Source organism: Dendrobates tinctorius, unplaced genomic scaffold (genome assembly GCF_039654945.1).
Source record: "Dendrobates tinctorius isolate UK_male_01 unplaced genomic scaffold, ASM3965494v1 ptg000062l, whole genome shotgun sequence".
NCBI lineage: Eukaryota > Metazoa > Chordata > Amphibia > Anura > Dendrobatidae > Dendrobates > Dendrobates tinctorius.
Genome location: NW_027361730.1, coordinates 21,024,923 through 21,044,786, shown reverse-complemented (window position 1 = coordinate 21,044,786; position 19,864 = coordinate 21,024,923). Strand labels below are relative to the sequence as shown.

Here is a 19,864-nt window from a genome sequence, read left to right as displayed (position 1 = left end):
TTGTCCTGCTCTTATTCCTAAGTAGGGAACTAGCAGGTGAGAGCACTGGTCCCACTGCTGCACTAATACAACAAAGCAATGGAAAGACAGACACCAAAAGGGACAATGTAACAAAAAATGCAACACTTAGCTTTCTGCTGCAAAGCACCTCACAGCAGGATAAAGACACCAGATCAAAGTATTCAGCTGAGGCATCACTGCACCCAGCCAGCTCCTTCCTCCACTTTGGTCACAGTAGAAAACTCTAATACCGACAGTCAGCTGATGCATTAGGTGACCTCTTGAAGGATGGTGGGCATGGTCACCACCCACATCAGCAAACCCAGTAGCAAAGCAATTACACCAGCAGGCCAGCGGGGGAAAAAACTGACATTAACCCTCGATGGCCTGAACATAAAAAGTTTTAATCTGAGAAGCCAGATCTGCCACAGATCCAAAAATGGATTGTGACAATAACTTTACCTAAAACAATTTTCAGGTTGCAAATTAGTCCAGTTGAGCTCATGTAAAAAACTATGCTTTATGTGCTTTGTACCTATTTATTTTATTTTGTTTTGTGTTTATAAGGTAAATGATGAAAAATTACATGGGAATTATGATTATGATGATGTTGAGATTGGCAAAAGTATACCAGATTATGATGATGTTGGAATTAGCAATAAGAAAAGCAAAAATCAATCAAACTTTTTAAGGTAAGAATACAAGCATAACTTTATATGTTTCATATGTAACTATTGAAATCCAATTGCATATTTAACCTCTTCACGCTGCGGCCATATTTTCTTATTTCATCCACATCTTCCAAGTGCCAAAACTGTATTTTTCTTTGGAAATAACTGCATAAAGCTTGTTTTTTCGCAGAATAAGTTACTTTTTTAAATAATAAAAAATTAAAAAGTACACACAAGTAATTGCCACATCCATAAAAGTCTGATCTATCAAAATATAAAATTAATTAACCTATATGGAAAATGGGATAAAGAGAAAAAAATCAAAACTCCAAAAAATGCAATGGGTGTTCACAATGTCATATCTACCTGGAAATTGTATCAATAAAAACATTCCAGTGGCAGTGATGGGCCTGCTGAAGGCCCTTTCTGATGTCACCTTGGTACTCCATCTTGGCTGTAAGAGTAAAAAGTAATTTGAAAACATTTTTAAAAATAATAAATTAACAAAAAACGTGAAATTTAAATTTACTCTTCTTTCAAAAAACAAAAATAACGGAAAAACAGAAGAAAAAATAAACGAATTTGGCATTACTTCATCTGCAAAAGTTTCATTTATCAGCTCTAATGAGCTGCCATGGCATCCAAGGGCCTACTGAAGGTCCTTGTTGCCGACAACTTGGATGGACATCTTGGCGAATGGATGGGCTTTGCAATATATCTTTATTCTCAGTTTATCCTCAGTATATTCTGAAGTTATCCAGTATATGATGCAAGGGAATAAACAATCACAGACTCAAGTCCCCTATTTAGGCTAAAAAAAAAATAAAAAGTAATTTGAAAAAGTTTTTAATCATACTTAAAATGTAAATAAATATGGAAATTTTCAATGTAAAAAGTTTTTTAAAAGTTAAAAAAATTGTAAGAATGTTTTTTTGTTAGAAAATCACAAAATAATAATAAAAAAATGAAATAAATATTGCACCCATAGATACTGACAAATACCCAGGTCTGTCTTTATAAGCACTTTATTGGAATTTATGTATTTATACTGATTAGCACTTATCATGAGGCAATATGCTTGCTACTGATTGCACTGCATTTTATATCCTTTTTGTATTCATTTATCAACATGATGTAATATGTTTAATATTGTTTGCACTGCACTTTATTTTCTAATAAACATGCCCCTGCTATGTCTCTCTAAGCCTGCTATGTCTATATAAACCACCTATCACTGGATGATACTATTTATTCATTAACACTACTTATACAGGCTGAAAAGAGGCACCTTGTGCACACATTTATCAAATAGGTTTTTTTGCAGTAGTACGGTACTTTATTGTTTCATATTGTGAATCATTTTTTATATTTATCAGCATTTGTCATGATATAATGTGTTGGCTATTGACTGCACTGCACTTTATCCCCTTTTTTTTTCCTTTTTTTGAACCACATCTTGCTTATCCTTACAGTACAAAGTTTTTATTGATTATGTTACCTAATGTTTTCCAATACAGAGTCCTCTGCCTTGTCTATATAAAAACATTTATCATTTGATGACATTATTTTTCTTTTGGATAAGACAAATTGAGGTATTTTGTGTACATATTCAATATATATGTATATATATATATATATATATATTGTTTTCTGCACTAGCACCTTATCAGTAGCCCTAGTCCATACAAGATTTAAACATACTATTACCTGAGCATTTGCTATGCAAACAGTTTTCTATATTTATTATCTCCACTTTTTATGTTTATGTATGTGTTTTTTTATAACTAATTATATCAATAAATATCATTTTTTACTCTTTGGGCTTAGTACTTCTTTCTCCTTGTAGTTATTTTTTCATATTTTTTGAAGTGCCCTATTATCTTTATAGCCTTTATAGGATTTTGATTGTTAGGAGTAGTTCCTGGCTGTAATACACAGTCATTGCCTACCGGGTGTGGAGCGTTCTTGCTGCGTAAGTCCACTCCATACATCAGCTTCTGACTTGCACTGTATATAAATGCCGCATGTTGTGAAAAGGTTAATAACCAGTAAATGGTAAGCAGACAGCTGTGAACTGATATTAATGAACTGGGAAGATGCATGGATATTGGCTCCTTCGCAGACAAATAAGACTAGTCCCTAGCTGTTTGCTTTCCCTTAGCTGATTATGAAAAATGAGGGTGATCCCACACCATTTTTTTCCTTTTATTCATTAGCTAAAAACAAGTCCAGAAAACTACACATGCAAAACACGGATTACATATACAGTGAAGGAAATAAGTATTTGATACCTTGCTGATTTTGTAAGTTTGCCCACTGACAAAGACATGAACAGTCTATAATTTTAATGGTAGGTTAATTTTAACATTGAGAGATAGAATATCAAAACTAACATCCCGAAAATTACATTGTATAAATTATACAAATTTATTTGCATTTTGCAGTGAGAAATAAGTATTTGATCCCTCTGGCAAACAAACATTAATACTTGGTGGCAAAACCCTTGTTGCCAAGCACAGCAGTCAGATGTTTTTGTAGTTGATGATGAGGTTTGCGCACATGCCAGGAGGAATTTTGGTCCACTCCTCTTTGCAGATCATCTCTAAATCATTAAAATTTTGAGGCTGTCGCTTGTCAACTCAGACCTTCAACTCCCTCCATATGTTTTCTATGGGATTAAGGTCTGGAGACTGGCTAGGCCACTCCATGACCTTAATGTGCTTCTTTTTGAGCCACTCCTTTGTTGCCTTAGCTGTATGTTTTGTGTCAAAGACTGTTCATGTCTTTCTCAGAGGGCAAACTTACAAAATCAGCAAGTGATCAATTAACTATTTCCTTCACTGTATCACTGGCATCTATCTATTTAGCTAAAAAAAAACAAGAGCAGCACTCCATTTAAGGAATTAGACAAACTGATTAATAGCCCATTGGAGCTCAGCTTTATCGGTTCTGTAGAGAACCTTTCTCAAGTTCTCTACAGAACAAAACTGTTACTGAGCCCCAATGGGCCACTAAACCACAATGTTTCTAAGTCCTTAAATGGTGTGCTGCTTTTATTTTTTTTATTTTAGCTATCTGGAGGATTGGAAATTGCCTGGAAGATTTGCACCCATTTTAACTTTCTAACTTTCTTTCTTTCTAACTTTCTTTCTTTCTAACTTTCTTTCTACAGTGGGTAAAATAAGTATTTGATACACTGCTGATTTTGCAAGTTTTCACACCTACAAAAAAATGAGAGGTCTTTAATGTTGGTCACAAGTACACTTCAACTGTGAGAGACAGAATCTAAAAATAAGACCAGAAAATCACATTATATGATTTTTAAATAGTTAAATTGCATTTTATTGCATGAAATAAGTATTTGATCACCTACCAACCAGCAAGAATTCTGTCTCTCACAGTCCTGTTATTTATTCTTTAAGAAGCCATCCTACTCTGCACTCATTGCCTGTATTAATTGCATCTGTTTGAACTTGTTACCTGAATAAAAGACATATGTCCACACACTCAATCAGTCACATGCCAACCTCTCCACCATGGCCAAGACCAAAGAGCTGTCTAAGGACATCAATGACAAAATTGCAGAACTGCACAATTCTGGGATGGGTTACAGGACAATAGGCAAGCAGCTTGGTGAGAAGGCAACAACTTTTGGCACAGTGATTAGAAAATAGAAGGGTGTGAGGGTGTTAGCAGGGAGACCACAGAAAAGGTTGTTGCAGTAGTCGAGGCGGGAGATGATGAGGGCATGCACAAGCATTTTAGTAGATTGAGGGTTGAGGAAAGGACAGGAGGTAGAAAGAGCTTGGATGTGTGGTTTGAAGGACAGGGCAGAGTCAAAGGTTACTCCGAGGCAGCGGACTTCCGGTACTGGGGAAAGTGTGATGTCATTAATTGTTATAGCTAGGTCGGGAAAGGAAGATACATGGGATGGGGGAAAGATGATTAGTTTAGATTTGTCCACATTGAGTTTGAGGAAGCGAGAGGAGAAGAAGGAGGATATGGCTGATAGACACTCTGGGATTCTGGAGAGCAGAGAGGTGACGTCTGGGCCAGAGAGGTAGATCTGAGTATCATCGGCATAAAGGTGGTACTGGAATCCATGGGACTTTATGAGTTGCCCCAGGCCAAGTGTATAGATTGAGAAGAGTAGGGGTCCTAGAACAGAGCCTTGGGGGACTCCAACAGAGAGAGAGTGGGATGAGGAAGTAGTGTGGGAGTGGGAGACACTGAGTGTGCGGTTGGAAAGGTATGAGGAGATCCAGGATAGGACGAGGTCTTTGATGCCAAAGGAGGAGAGGATCTGTAGTAGGAGGCAGTGGTCAACTGTATCAAAAGCAGAGGACTGGTCTAGAAGGAGGAGTATAGAGTATTGTCCGTTAGCTTTGGCTATAAGTAGGTCGTTGGTAATTTTGGTCAGGGCTGTCTTAGTGGAATGATGGGGGCGGAAGCCAGATTGTAGATTGTCAAAGAGCACGTTAGATGAGAGGTGGGAGGAAAGTTCAGCGTGGATATGCTGCTCCAGGAGTTTAGAAGCGAATGGGAGCAGCGATATTGGGCAATAGCTGGACGTGGCTGTTTGATCGAGGGTTGACTTTTTAAGGATAGGCGTGATTGTGGCATGTTTGAAAGCAGAAGGGAAGGTACCAGAAGTTAGTGATAGTTTGAAGAGGTGGGTTAGGGATGGGATAAGAGTGGTGGTAATGTTGGGGAGGAGGTGGAATGGGATCGGGTCAAGTGCACAAGTGGTGAGGTGTGATTTGGAGAGAGGATGAGCAAGCTCCCCTTCAGTGATGTTAGATAAGGAGGTTATGGGGTTTGGGCATTGGTCTGGTATGCAAAGGGGTTGTGGTGGTTGAGCAATAAAGACTTGCCGTGTTTGGTGAAGGAGGGAGTTAAAAGTATTGAACAACTGTTTGGGGTTGTGGGATAAGGAAGATACAAGGGAAGTAAAGTAGGCCTGTTTAGCAGAGGTGAGGGCAGATTTTAATGCAAGTGTTGCTTGTTTGAGTGCAGTGAAGTCGTCTTGGGAATGTGTTTTCTTCCAGCGCTGTTCTGCAATTCTGGATGCTTGCCGAAGCTTTTTAGTGATGTTGTTGTGCCAGGGTTGTCAATTGTAGAAAGTAGTGGCAGTGTCTGTGTCGTGTGTTATGAATGAGTCACCGTAGGAGGCAAAAACAGAAATACTAGCTAAGTCCAGAAAACTAGAGAAGTTGGCAGCTATCGGATTGCAGACCCCTGAACGTAACAACAACAACCAGCAGTAGCCGTGGGGGGTTCCTACGGTGCCCTAGACCCCTCGATCACAGCCGGAGAACTACATATCCTAAAGACAGAAAGGGAAATCTAAACTGCCCCAGAGCAGAACCCAAAGCAATAGGCAGCCCCCAACATATAATGACGGTGAAGCAAGATGAAAAAAACTCACACAGATAGAAAGATAGGCTGAGAAAATGATGGGGCCTAAGCTAACTAAATAGGACAGGACAGGAAAGCTGCTGTCTGCAATCCGCCAAAACCCTCTCAAAAACAAGAGCCAACAGACTGATAGGGAAAAAAGCCCTGAAGACGCTAGGCTTCAAAAAGGCTATATCAGTACTCAGGTATTTTCTGAAGACAGAGCAAAAAGGAATTCAGCTCACCCAGCAGGGAAAGGCAGAAATCCAGAAAAACAAGGCAAAACAAAACCAAAACACAAATGCAAAAAGAAGAGCAGAAAACTTAGCTTTTGAGGAGCAGGAATCAGACTGGTCTCCAAGAATCCCTCAGAGAAATCACCCGCAAGGCAGAAGGGCGTCGGCTGCCTTATATCCAGTCAGCAATTTCAGTCACCCAGTCATCATTCTGCTCAGGTGCTTTGTAATCAGCCTCACTACCTTCCTTCACCAGACGAGGGAGTTCATCAGACCTCAATGGTGAAGGGGAAAATGAACTCACAACAGTACCTCCCCCTTGAGGAGGGGTCACCGAACCCTCATCCACGCCACCAGGGCGATCAGGGTGAGCCCGATGAAAGGCACGCACCAATCTTTTGGCATGAATATCAGAGGCAGAGACCCAGGAATTATCCTCCTGACCATAACCCTTCCACTTAACCAAATACTGGAGTCTCCGTCTAGCCAGAGGGGAATCCAGTATCTTCTCTACCTCATATTCCATGTTACCTTCAACTAATTCAGGGTCCGGAGGTGCCACCCCAGGAACAACTGGTTCAACAAACCTCTTCAACAAGGACTTAAGAAACACATTATGAATTTTAAATGTGACAGGAAGAGCCAAACGAAAAGAGACTGGATTAATAATCTCCAAAATCTTGTAAGGTCCAACAAATCTAGGCTTAAACTTAGGAGAAGCCACCTTCATAGCGATATTTTTTGATGATAACCAAACCATATCACCAACCTTAAACTGGGGACCAATGGTCCTATGTCGGTTGGAAAACCGCTGGGCCTTTTCCTGGGAGAGAGATAACTTATCCACCACTTGGTCCCAGATCTGGTGCATTCTCTCCACCACAGTGTCAACACCTGGGCAGGCAGAAGGCTCCACCTGCCCTGAAGAAAATCGAGGATGAAACCCAAAGTTACAAAAAAAAGGTGACATCAAAGTGGCAGAACTAGCTCTATTTAAAGCAAATTCGGCCAAGGGCAAAAATGAAACCCAATCATCCTGATCAGCGGAAATAAAACATCTCAAATACGACTCCAAGGTCTGGTTTGTTCTCTCCGTCTGCCCATTGGTCTGAGGGTGAAAAGCAGAGGAGAAGGACAACTGAATTCCCAGCTTAGAACAGAAAGTCCTCCAAAATCTAGACACAAACTGAACTCCTCTGTCAGATACAATGTTCTCAGGAATCCCGTGCAAGCGAACCACCTGTTGCAAAAACAGGGGCACCAACTCAGAGGAAGATGGCAACTTAGGGAGTGGTACAAGATGAACCATCTTAGAGAACCTATCACAAATCACCCAAATAACAGTCATTCTCTGAGAGACAGGCATATCAGAGATGAAATCCATTGAAATATGGGTCCATGGCCTCCTGGGGACCGGCAAAGGCATCAGCAACCCACTAGAGCGAGAACAAGGTTTAGACCGGGAGCAAGTCCCACAGGACTGCACAAAATTCCTGACATCACGAGACAAGGCGGGCCACCAAAAAGACCGACTCACCAGATCTCTAGTACCAAAAATACCTGGATGACCAGCCAATGCAGAGCAATGAACTTCAGACATCACTCTCTTCTTCCACTGGTCAGGAACATACAACTTTCCACTGGGACAACTCTCAGGTTTGTCCTCCTGGAACTCTTCCAGAGCACGTCTCAAATCGGGTGAGATGGCAGAAAGAACTACCCCTTCGCCTAAGATGGTAGCAGGCTTGGTCACCACAGGAGAATCAGCAAAGAAGCTCCTAGAGAGGGCGTCTGCCTTGACATTCTTAGTGCCATGAAGAAAAGAGACCACAAAATCATAACGTGTAAAAAACAAGGCCCACCTAGCCTGTCTAGGGTTCAAGCGTTTGGCCGACTCCAGGTAAATCAAATTCTTGTGGTCAGTGAGGACCACGACTTGGTGTTTAGCTCCCTCCAACCAATATATTCACCAGCAAGCTAGACATATACTAGAAATTTAAAACTAATTTACTTTATTCAGAATTAAATTAAAAGGGACTTAGTCCATTCATAAAATGTGCACATGTACAAAAACACAAACACTTACAAAAAAAAAACGCTAATTCAGATGCGGTAAGCCCAAACTTTAAAGACTTTCCGGTTTACTCTCAGTGTCGTAGTCCAAATTATGCACAGGCACTCCTTCAGAGTATCCACTTAGTATTAATTGTTTGGGAAAAGCACTCTCTTATAGTGCTGAAAATTGTCTATAACAGATCCATTGCTTTTGAGTCGATGTACTAATACTGTGTCACATCCATCATTATCACTCACAATGATCTTAGACAAATTTTTGCAATAACAGCCTATACAATACAAAATGGCATGGCATGCAGTCTGAAATTCTTTAACTTAGGTGTGAACCTATACATTGCTCTTATATCATGCAGTTCACCACTTCCGCAGACTTTTTAAATATATCATATGTCATGGAGAGATCTCACCCAAATATTTTTTAGTAATGGGTTCCTCCATGTGACGCTCCGTTCTCCCTACGCGTTTCACCGTCCAGATCATCAGGGGAGTCTCTGGGTAAAGCTCAATGCCTACATGAAAAAAATGCCATCACTGGGCTGTTCACTTGCTTGCTTTTTATAACATGCGCTCCTTTGTATGTTCCCGCCTCATACAAATGGGCGGATGTATGCCCATGACCACTTCCTGTTCTTGTGTTACTATGGTGACAGGCACATCGCTCATACACTTCTAATACCACTTACTGACTCGTTTACAATTAACCCTTATCACAGGTGTACTCAGTCCTATTAATAATATATGATTGCAAAAAATCGACCTTCTCACAAGGCACATAATCGTGCGCGCTCTTTATCCTTCATTTAGTTTATCAGGTTGCCTAGTAACGCGCTGACATCACCCTTTTTTTTCCCTGAGTGGACATACCGCGCCTGCGCGTTCTTCCATATCAAGTCCAACCCTCTTTACTATATCAAAGCGCATATTCCCTCCCATCACTGAGTTACCACACAGGGACACACCGCGCTTGCGCACTCCATACACAGCCGCTTCTTTACAGGCTCCAGCCTCCAAGTGCACACAGTCCCTTCCATCGCTGGGTTATCACACGGGAGCACTTGTATATCTATATACTCTTAAACACGAGCTTCTTCTGACGCTTTCTTCGCGTCCGTCAATTGAACGACATACATGATAGAAAGTGTCATTTAAAAAAAAAACAAAAAAAAAAACCATATTTCGCCTTTGCCCATCGATATTGCATCATATGAAAGCTATGATATTTTCTAAACGGTCAGTATCGATCTATGTACACACATAGTTGTATGATTTACATATTTTAACATTGTATGGCAGATTTCCCCCGCCATTTAATGATAAATGGCATTTATATACTTTAACTTATAAGTACTAGTTGTAACAGAAGTGCCCACTCTACACTCCCCAAAAATACATGTGGGCATAAATCTTACCCTTGTGTAAAATATTAGTGTTAACAGATAACAGTCATTTTGGGCATACTTCACATGTTCACCATCCAATTTTGAGATCTTTATATGATAAATCCGAGGTACTCTACTCTGTTATATACTCCTTGAATTTCTCTTTTCAACAATCCCAATCGATCACCTAGGACAATGTACAGTACTTGACTTGGACTTGATACATCTACCTTCAGGAAGAAGCTTCTTGTCTTCTCTTTACCTCACTATACTTTATTTTGAAAGCTTTACTCCGCACTCTAAGGATCGAGAGATAACATACATCCTATAGCGAGAGTATAACTCCTTTGGTCACCCTCCTGAGTAACCCCACTACCCTTTAACCCCTATACAGGGATCTGGTTTTACGTGGGGCACAATGGAGCTTGTCCTCTGGGCCCAATACTCAATCAAAGAAGAAAAAAACCTCTTATAAGTGGGAGGATAGACTATAAAAAAGCCGCAAAAGATAGTTGGTCGTTCAGGCCTGTTGGTTGGAGTGTCTTCAACCAAAAAATCCATTTACATTCCTTCTGGAGGATCACTTTATCCCAATCTCCTCCTCTATGGGGGTAGGGAACTTTCTCAATCCCCATAAATTGGATTTTGCTATAATCACCTTGATGTGTCCTATTGATGTGGTTCGCTATAGCTGTATCTCTTCGATTCACCACATCACCAATATGTTCGCGTATTCTCTTCCTGAACTCTCTTCTTGTTTTTCCTACATATTCCATCCCACATATACAGGCTGCCTTATAAATCACCCCAGTTGTACGACAATTAATAAATTGTCTAATGGTGTATGTTTTCTCGTTGTTCGTACTCCTAAAGGTTTTCCCTTGTTTCACTGACTGACATGCTATACAGTTACCGCACCTATAGCACCCTTTTACCTCCCTTTCTAACCAGGTACGTGCTGGAGTCTCTCTAAAGTGACTATGCATAAGTCTATCTTTTAAAGATTTATTCTTTTTATATGTCACTTGTGGTTTAGGGCCTAACGTTTTCTCGATATCTGTATCCATTTTAAGAACCGGCCAGTGTCGTTCTAGAATTTCTTTAAATTTTTCCGACCCATTCGAGAACTTAGTAATAAAGCGTGTGACCTCTTTCTCTTCTTTTCTTTCTACCTTCCTTAGTAGTTCTTTTCGATCTCTCTTTAAGGATTCCTCATAGGCGGCCTTCAAAACATGATCTGGATATCCTCTCTCCTGAAATCTCCCCCTCATATCATCAGCTTGTTCTTTGAATTTCTGAGGGTTTGAGCAGTTACGGCGTAACCTTAAATATTGTCCCTTTGGTATCCCTCTTTTTTGTGGAAGAGGATGACTACTCTCCCATCTCAGAAGTGAGTCAGTGGCTGATGGTTTCCTATAATTGCTAGTTTCTAAAGTTCCATCAGTTCCCTTTTTGACAAACACATCTAAAAATCTCATTTCTGATCTATGTACCTCATACGTGAATCTCAGGCCTAAATTATTACAATTAAGGTCATTTACAAAGGAAACAAACTCAGATTCTGTACTCTTCCAAATCACGAAAATATCATCAATATAGCGTAGCCATAGGGCTACGCTATCGTGTCGAGAATTCATGTCATCGAACACAATTTTTTCCTCCCACCAGCCCAGGAGCAAATTTGCATAAGTGGGCGCACAGGGGCAACCCATTGCAGTGCCCCTGAGCTGGTGGAAGTACTTCTTCCCAAAGAGAGAGACATTATTCGTAAGGCAGAATTTCAAAGCCTTTAGAACGAAATCGTTATGTTTCATAAAGAAGCGTCCCCGAGACTTTAGATAATATTCCACGGCCATCAGGCCTTTTACATGGGGTATCGAGGAGTACAAAGCCTCCACGTCTATGCTCCCGAAAATCATGTCTTCCTCTAGGCATATACCATCTAGTCTGCATAGAAGATCACCTGTATCTCTGATATATGAACTCAAGTTCGTCACAAAAGGTCTTAATATCTGGTCTATATACATTCCTAGATTCTGAGTCACACTGTTAATACCTGCCACTATAGGTCGACCCTTTAAAGGGGTTAGACCTTTGTGGATTTTTGGGAGACAGTAAAATGTCGCCATAGTAGGATGCAAGGGAATCAAGAAGTCTTTTTCTTTTTTGTCAATGACTTCAGAGTCAAAACCTTCATTAACTAGCATCCTAAGAGAATCAGATAGACTCACTATGGGGTTTGATGGTAAGACCTCATAACTCAACCTGTCCTCTAATATAGAAAGGCACATGTTCTTATAGCTAGATGTATCCATGACAACAGTGTTCCCTCCTTTATCGGAGCTTTTAATGGTGACACTACTGTCATTCTCAAGTCTCTTAAGGCTTTCCATCTCCTCTTTCCCCAAATTATAGGACCTTGAATTCAAACGATCTCCTGATTTTATCAAATCATTTGTAACAAGATTAACAAAGATGTCAATTGAATTAACATCACCTGTGGGAGGGGGCATAACCATACTTTTTTTCTTCAGATCTGTAAATGGGCCCTCACCTTTGAGATTTGGGTTGGCATCCCCCAGATGAAACAGAAACCGTACATCCTGTAATAAATCTTCAGAAATACCCAACTCTTACTTACTTCAGCTCCTGAAAGGAAGAAACAGCCTCCTGAGACCAAATCAACAATTCAGCACCCTTCTTAGTCAGATCAGTCAATGGCTTGGCAATACTAGAAAATTTTGCTATAAATTTCCGATAAAAATTTGCAAAACCCAAAAACTTCTGGAGGGCCTTCAAAGAAGTGGGCTGAACCCAATCATAACTGGCCTGTACCTTGGCCGGGTCCATTTCAATAGTTGACAGAGACAAAATAAATCCCAAAAATGAAATCCTCTGTACCCAAAAAGGCATTTCGATCCTTTGACATACAGGGAATTCTCCCTCAAGATCCGGAACACAGTCCGAACATGTTCCACATGAGAATCCCAATCCTTGGAGAAGATCAAAATATCATCCAGATAGATAATCAAAAACTTATCCACAAAGTCTCGGAAAATGTCGTTCATGAAGCACTGGAAGACAGAAGGGGCATTAGTGAGCCCAAAAGGCATCACCAGGAACTCAAAATGTCCCTCCGGAGTATTAAACGCCGTCTTCCATTCATCCCCATGCTTAATGCGAATAAGATTATACGCCCCCTGAGGTCAAGCTTGGTAAACCAGCAAGCACCTTTAACTCTGGAGAATAGATCCGAAATCAGGGGTAACGGATACTGATATTTAATAGTAATTTTGTTGAGGGCACGATAATCAATACAAGGCCTTAATGAACCATCCTTTTTGGGCACGAAAAAAAACCGGCACCTAAGGGTGAAGAGGATGGTCTAATATGACCCTTCTCCAAGGCCTCCTTAATATAGGACCGCATAGCCTCGTGCTCGGGTACAGATAAATTGAAGAGCCGACCCTTGGGAAATTTACACCCCGGGCTCGGTTCAATTGCACAGTCATAACTCCTATGAGGAGGCAAAGACGCAGACTCATTCTCACTAAATACATCCTGAAAGTCCGCCAAATAGTCAGGAACATCATGCGACTAAGGAGAGGTGGAAAAAAACGGAGCCTCACTAAGGGCACACCGACAACCCCAACTCACCACAGACACAGATTTCCAATCCAAAACTGGATTATGAATTTGCAACCAGGGAAACCCCAGAACAATGGTATCATGCAAATTATGCAACACCAAAAATCTGCAATTTTCTTGATGGTCTGGGGCGACCCGCATTACCACCTGGGTCCAAAACTGAGGTTTATTTTTCGCCAAAGGAGTAGCATCAATCCCCCTCAAAGGGATAGGCGTCCACAGAGGTGTCATCGGAAATCCACAACGTTTAGCAAAATCGAAGTCCATTAGGTTCAGGGCTGCTCCCGAATCCACAAAAGCCTTGGCGGAAAATGTGGACAGAGAGCAGATCAGAGTAATTGCCAGAAGAAACTTAGGTTGAACACCACCCACAGACAACGTGTGTGCAAAACGTTTCTCTCGTTTAGGACAGACAGAAATAATATGCGAGGCATCTCCACAAAAAAAACACAGCTTATTACGCCTTCTGAACTCCTGACGTTGCTCCCTGGACAAAACTCTATCACATTGCATAGGTTCAGACACTTGTTCAACAGGTGGCAACACCTCTCATGCAGTCCTGCGTTCACGTAAACGCCGATCAACCTGAATGGCTAATGACATAGAATCGTCAAGACCAGAGGGAACAGGAAATCCCACCATAGTATCTTTTACGGCTTCTGACAAACCCTTCCGAAAGAGAGCTGCCAAGGCATTATCATTCCAGGTAGTAAGGACCGCCCACTTTCAGAATTTTTGACAGTACAATTCTGCAGAATCTCGACCCTGGCTCAATGCCAACAGGGTCTTTTCAGCCTGATCAATAGCATTAGGTTCATCTTACAACAACCCCAAGGCTTGAAAAAATGCATTCACATTAGTCAGAATAGGATCATCTGGTTTCAAAGAAAATGCCCAATCCTGGGGATCGCCACGCAGCAAAGAGATAACAATTTTAACCTGCTGCGCGGAGCTCCCTGACGAGTTAGGCTTCAAGGCAAAAAATAATTTACAATTATTTTTGAAATTCAAAAATTTAGACCGATCTCCAAAAACACATCAGGAGTAGGGATCTTTGGTTCAGCAGCATGTAAATGAGCAAGGTAGGTGGAAATTCCCCGCACTTCCGCAGCAAGCTGCTCCACACGATCAGACAATTGCTTTATCTCCATTGAGAGAAAAAAAAATTCCCTCTATGGCCTCAGAGATATAGAGGAAAAAATATACACACTTTTTTTTTTTTTTTTTACAATTCTTTCCTGCTATTGAGTACCCTAGGATCTGCGGTATGGCGGGTGATTCTGTTATGAATGAGTCACCGTAGGAGGCAAAAACAGAAATACTAGCTAAGTCCAGAAAACCAGAGAAGTTGGCAGCTATCGGATTGCAGACCCCTGAACCTAACAACAACAACCAGCAGTAGCCGTGGGGGGTTCCTACGGTGCCCTAGACCCCTCGATCACAGCCGGAGAACTACATAGCCTAAAGACAGAAAGGGAAATCTAAACTGCCCCAGAGCAGAACCCAAAGCAATAGGCAGCCCCCAACATATAATGACGGTGAAGCAAGATGAAAAAAACACTCACACAGATAGAAAGATAGGCTGAGCAAATGATGGGGCCCAAGCTAACTAAATAGGACAGGACAGGAAAGCTGCTGTCTGCAACCCGCCAAAACCCTCTCAAAAACAAGAGCCAACTGACTGATAGGGAAAAAAGCCCTGAAGACGCTAGGCTTCAAAAAGACTATATCAGTACTCAGGTATTTTCTGAAGACAGAGCAAAAAGGAATTCAGCTCACCCAGCAGGGAAAGGCAGAAATCCAGAAAAACAAGGCAAAACAAAACCAAAACACAAATGCAAAAAGAAGAGCAGAAAACTTAGCTTTTGAGGAGCAGGAATCAGACTGGTCTCCAAGAATCCCTCAGAGAAATCACCCGCAAGGCAGAAGGGCGTCGGCTGCCTTATATCCAGTCAGCAATTTCAGTCACCCAGTCATCATCATTCTGCTCAGGTGCTTTGTAATCAGCGTCACTACCTTCCTTCACTAGATGAGGGAGTTCATCAGACCTCAATGGTGAAGGGGAAAATGAACTCACAACAGTCGTGGAGTGAAGATATGGAGGACAGTGGTAGGATAGAGTCAGAGAGTGTGCGAGTGTCTAGATGTGCAAGGTTTCTGCGGGGGTGTGCATGCTGCTGGACATGGGTGACAGGTGAGTAGGACAGGGATGAGAAAGTGAGTAGATGGTGGTCAGATGGAGGAAGAGGGGAGGTGGTGAAGTTAGAAAGAGAGCAGAGGCGGGTGAAGACCAGGTCTAATGTGTGTCTGTCTGTGTGGGTGGCTGAGGAGGACTACTGAGTAAGTCCAAAAGATGAAGTAAGGGACAGGAGTTTGGAGGCAGTTGACTGGTGGGTGTCAATGGGGATGTTGAAGTCACCCATGATGATGGTGGGAATGTCAGCATAATGAAAGTGAAGGAGTCAGGTAGAGAATTGGTCAATGAAGGCAGTGGTCTGGCCCAGAGTTCGGTATATGATGGCCACTTGGAGGTTGGAGGGAGAATAGATGCGTACAGAGTTGACTTCAAAAGAGGGGAGGACAAGGAAGGGAAGAGGTGGGATTGGGTTGAAGGTGCAGTTGGAAGAAAGGAGAAGGCCCACTCCTCCGCCATGTCTGTTGCCAGAGCGAGGAGTGTGGGTGAAGTGGAGGCTGCCGTAACTAAGCGCAGCAGGGGAGGCAGTGCTGGAGGGTGTCAGCCATGTTTCGGTGAGGCCAAAGAAGGAAAAATTACGAGAGGTAAAGAGGTCGTGAATCACATGGAGTTTATTACAGACGGAGCAGGCATTCCAGAGTGATCCAGAGAGTGGGAGCAGGGTGGTGGTTGTGATGGGCACGGATTTGAGGTGGGAAAGATTTCTGGTGTTTGTGTTTGTTTTGGAATGATAGAAGGGGGTAATAATGGGAGGCATGAGCTGTGGGGGTCCAGGGTTGGGAGATATGTCTCCAGCAGTGAGGAGAAGCAGAGAGAGGGAGAGCATGTGGGAGAAGGAGGGTGGGTGGCTTGTTTTGTATTGTATTAGGAGAGCTCTGAGGTTGAGGAGCAGTTCAGCAGAGGAGGTTAGTTGGGGAGGCAAGAGGGAAGGAGAGATTACTATTTGGTTAGCGGGTGCTGGGGTTGACGGATAGCGAAGGAGAGTGAGGATTAATGGAGCCAAAACTGTTAGAGCATATGTCAGCATGGTGAGAGTAGTTTAGAAGGCAAAAGAAATTTAGTACATCCAAACGCAGTGGTTAGTCAGGGCCGGCCCGAACGTATAGGCGAACTAGGCGGCCGCCTAGGGCGCTGACCCAAAGGGGGCGCCAGAGAAAAAATAGAAAAAATTATAAAAAATCTTTTCAAAAGGCAAAAAGTTTTAGGGATGGAAAGGAAAGTGTACATATTTAAGGACAAATATGACACAAGAGAGGTTGGTTGGGTTGGCAACAATTTCGATAGAATCTGAAGTTGCTAAACAAATTAATCTCGGTGACTTAGTGTCATCCTTTTAAAAAAAAAGGCAAGGAAACAAAAATTTTAATTACCTATGGTCGTTTTTGTTTTGTGTTATTGATTACTTTGTATATATTTGTCCTATACAACTTCTCAGAAGATTAAAGAGTTAGGAGAGAGTTAATTAATCATTGTTGTTGTGGTTTATTTTGCTCCTAAATTTATATCCCAAGTTTTCATCTACTGCCAAGAATAGTAGGGGCGCAACAAAATAGTTTTGCCTAGGGCGCCGTAATCTCTCGGGCCGGCCCTGTGGTTAGTCATACCTTCTGGTCACTTTAGGCTCATTTCAGGCATATTTCAGAATTTATCCTTAGAAGACATCCTTGGAATGACAGCCAGACCGAGGTTCAGACAGACCTCTAAGTCTGAATTTATAGCAACTTAGCAGCACATGAAAGGGCCCAGGTGTGATCAGAAAGGGAGGAGCAGCAAGGGAGACTGGACAGACACAGGAGACGATTAATTAGAAGTCAGGAGAGAAAATGCAAAAGAAGATAGATTCGAATGGACAGATAAGGCCAAATTGTGTGTTACAATCAAGGAAATAAGGTGAGAAAGCAGCTACAACACATACCAGTGATAGATACAGGGTGATTGGGGGTTCAGGAAAGATGGGTGATGATGGTATTGCAGCAGCCAGAACACATACCTGTGGAAGAAGCAGATCGATTGTCAGATTGATAGTAGTAGTGAAACATAGTAATAATAATAATGAAGCATCTATAGGAGGGAGATATTTTTCAGGCATATTTCAGAATTTATCCTTAGAAGACATCCTTGGAATGACTGCCAGACCAAGGGAATAACTAATATATATTTTTTGGTGAACACCTTGTTAATAAAACTCAGGTACTTACCTTATGTCCCTTGATCCGTGTCCTTTGATGTGTGGTTCTAGCATTCTTGATGTAATTTTTTATCCATGCTTCATTTTATACCAATAATAAAGATTATATTTTGTGTATTATTTTCCTTCATATCATCCTTTTTTCTCCATTTATTTTTTATGGAATTTGATTTTATTTACTGTGATTTCTATGCAATTATTGCTATTTAACGAGGACCTTTCACTAAATTGTTCATGTTCAGCTTGCTAAATGACCATCTGTTTCCCTTTGAAGCTCAGCCTGATCAAGGTGGGGTGTCAGGATTGACACCTCTGTAGGCATAGGAAAAAGACCCTTTGTTCTGAATTCTTGCAATACTGGTAAATCCAGTTTGTCTAATTGGGTAGGAGCAGTTTGCTGATGGCAGTCTCAACTCCATGCAAACACGTTTCCCTTAAAATTTTAATCTCCAGCAGTCAGTGTGGGAGGAAGGGCAGTACTGAAAAAGTTGAGTCTTATTACACACACTTTTAGTAGCTCTCCTCTCAAATTGAAATAAGTTTTATTGGCAGGACCAAGTACACATTAGTGTTGCCAAAGTACAGTAAGTGTAAGGCTGTCAAATCTGCTGGGCTGCCACTCCCCCCCCCCACATTGACTGCTGGAGATGAAAGATGAAAGCTATTAATCACACTCAGGTTTGCTGTGCTCTGGCACATATAATCACTCTGCAGTGAGAAGAGCAGACTGTGTCATTATGTCTCACAGAGAGCCTGTTCTAAACTATAGTGGGGGTATGTGCATTTTCCTCTTCCATGTGTATGCCTGCTTATGATGGGCAGAGCAGGCAGCACAATGGGAGGAGAGCTAGTGGAAGTGTTTGTAATGAGATAAAAGCTGAAAGCTGTTTGTTAATCACATTCAGGTCGACTGTACTCAAGCAGAATGTTTGTTGATACATGTCTCACACTGAGCCTGTTCTAATCTATCGTTGGGGTGTTCTTTCCCCAGTGTATTGCTGTCTGCTTATGATTGTCAGCATTTGAAACAGGTAGAAGCATACACCCCCAGTGAAATCCCTCTGGTAATGCCCACTTAGTTGTAAAAATTAACTGATTAGGTGCTAAATACTTTGATCACCAACTCCTCTGTAATATAGAGGTGAAACAAACAAAAATGTTTTATTCTGCTCTACATCTACTATTGCATTGTGTGTCCAGTTCAACATGAAAAATTTGGTGAAAGGTCCTCATTCAATTAAAACTTTCAGTGAGCTCTACATTCTCAAAGCCTAAAGTTTAATACAGATTTAGAAATTACCATCACAACTTAATTCTTTAACATAATAGTTTTTATTCCACATGTACCTAGTAAAGTAGCCGAACCATATGACAAAGCTGCAGAGTTCAGCAAGAAGCATTCACGTGTTCTGAAATACATTATCATTGGAATCCTTTGTGCAGGTAAGACCTAATTTCAAATCCAAGTAAAAATGCTAGGTGTCTCCTGAAATCATTGCACTAAAGATTCATATACCTTAGTATTTTCATTTAAAGTGTGCTTTAACTTTAGAGAAATTTGGACTTTTAGTGAATTTGGGATTTTGACTCGCACTCAAAGGCCTGGTTCATTAAACAGTATTCGGTAGAATTTTAGCCCAAAATTTTAGTGCAACTCATAGTTGTGTTAAAAATGTTGCAACTTTTGAGATCTTTACACCACCTCCGTCCAGCCCCACTATCTTTTTGAAAAGTAGATAGAAATTAGCAGGGAACGGACGTGGTTAAGCACTACCAGCAAATTCATCATAATTTACACTGTAGCGTCATTCCCTACCGAAATGTACTGGAGTACATTGCTCACTATAATGCACACGAGCTGATAGATGTGCCAAGTACAGTCATGGCTGAAAGTGTCAGCACCCTAGAAATTGTTCCAGAAAATGAAGTATTTCTCCCAGAAGCTTATTGCAATTACTCATGTTTTGTTACGCACATGTTTATTTCCTTTTGTGTGTATTGGAACAACGCAATAAAAAACAGATGGAAACAAAGGCAAATTGACATAGTTTCACACAAAATTCCAAAAAATGGGC

At 41.3% G+C, this 19,864-nt stretch overlaps 1 protein-coding gene across 1 annotated transcript in view; it reads left to right on the top strand.

Annotated features, from left to right (window-relative positions):
• Positions 1 to 19,864, top strand: part of SLC28A2 (solute carrier family 28 member 2) — a 143,712-nt gene that overhangs the window by 32,037 nt on the left and 91,811 nt on the right. The window contains exons 3-4 of the mRNA XM_073579367.1: positions 568 to 692; positions 19,141 to 19,232. Coding sequence (XP_073435468.1) covers positions 568 to 692; positions 19,141 to 19,232 — 217 coding nt within the window. The remainder of the gene's footprint in view (positions 1 to 567; positions 693 to 19,140; positions 19,233 to 19,864) is intronic.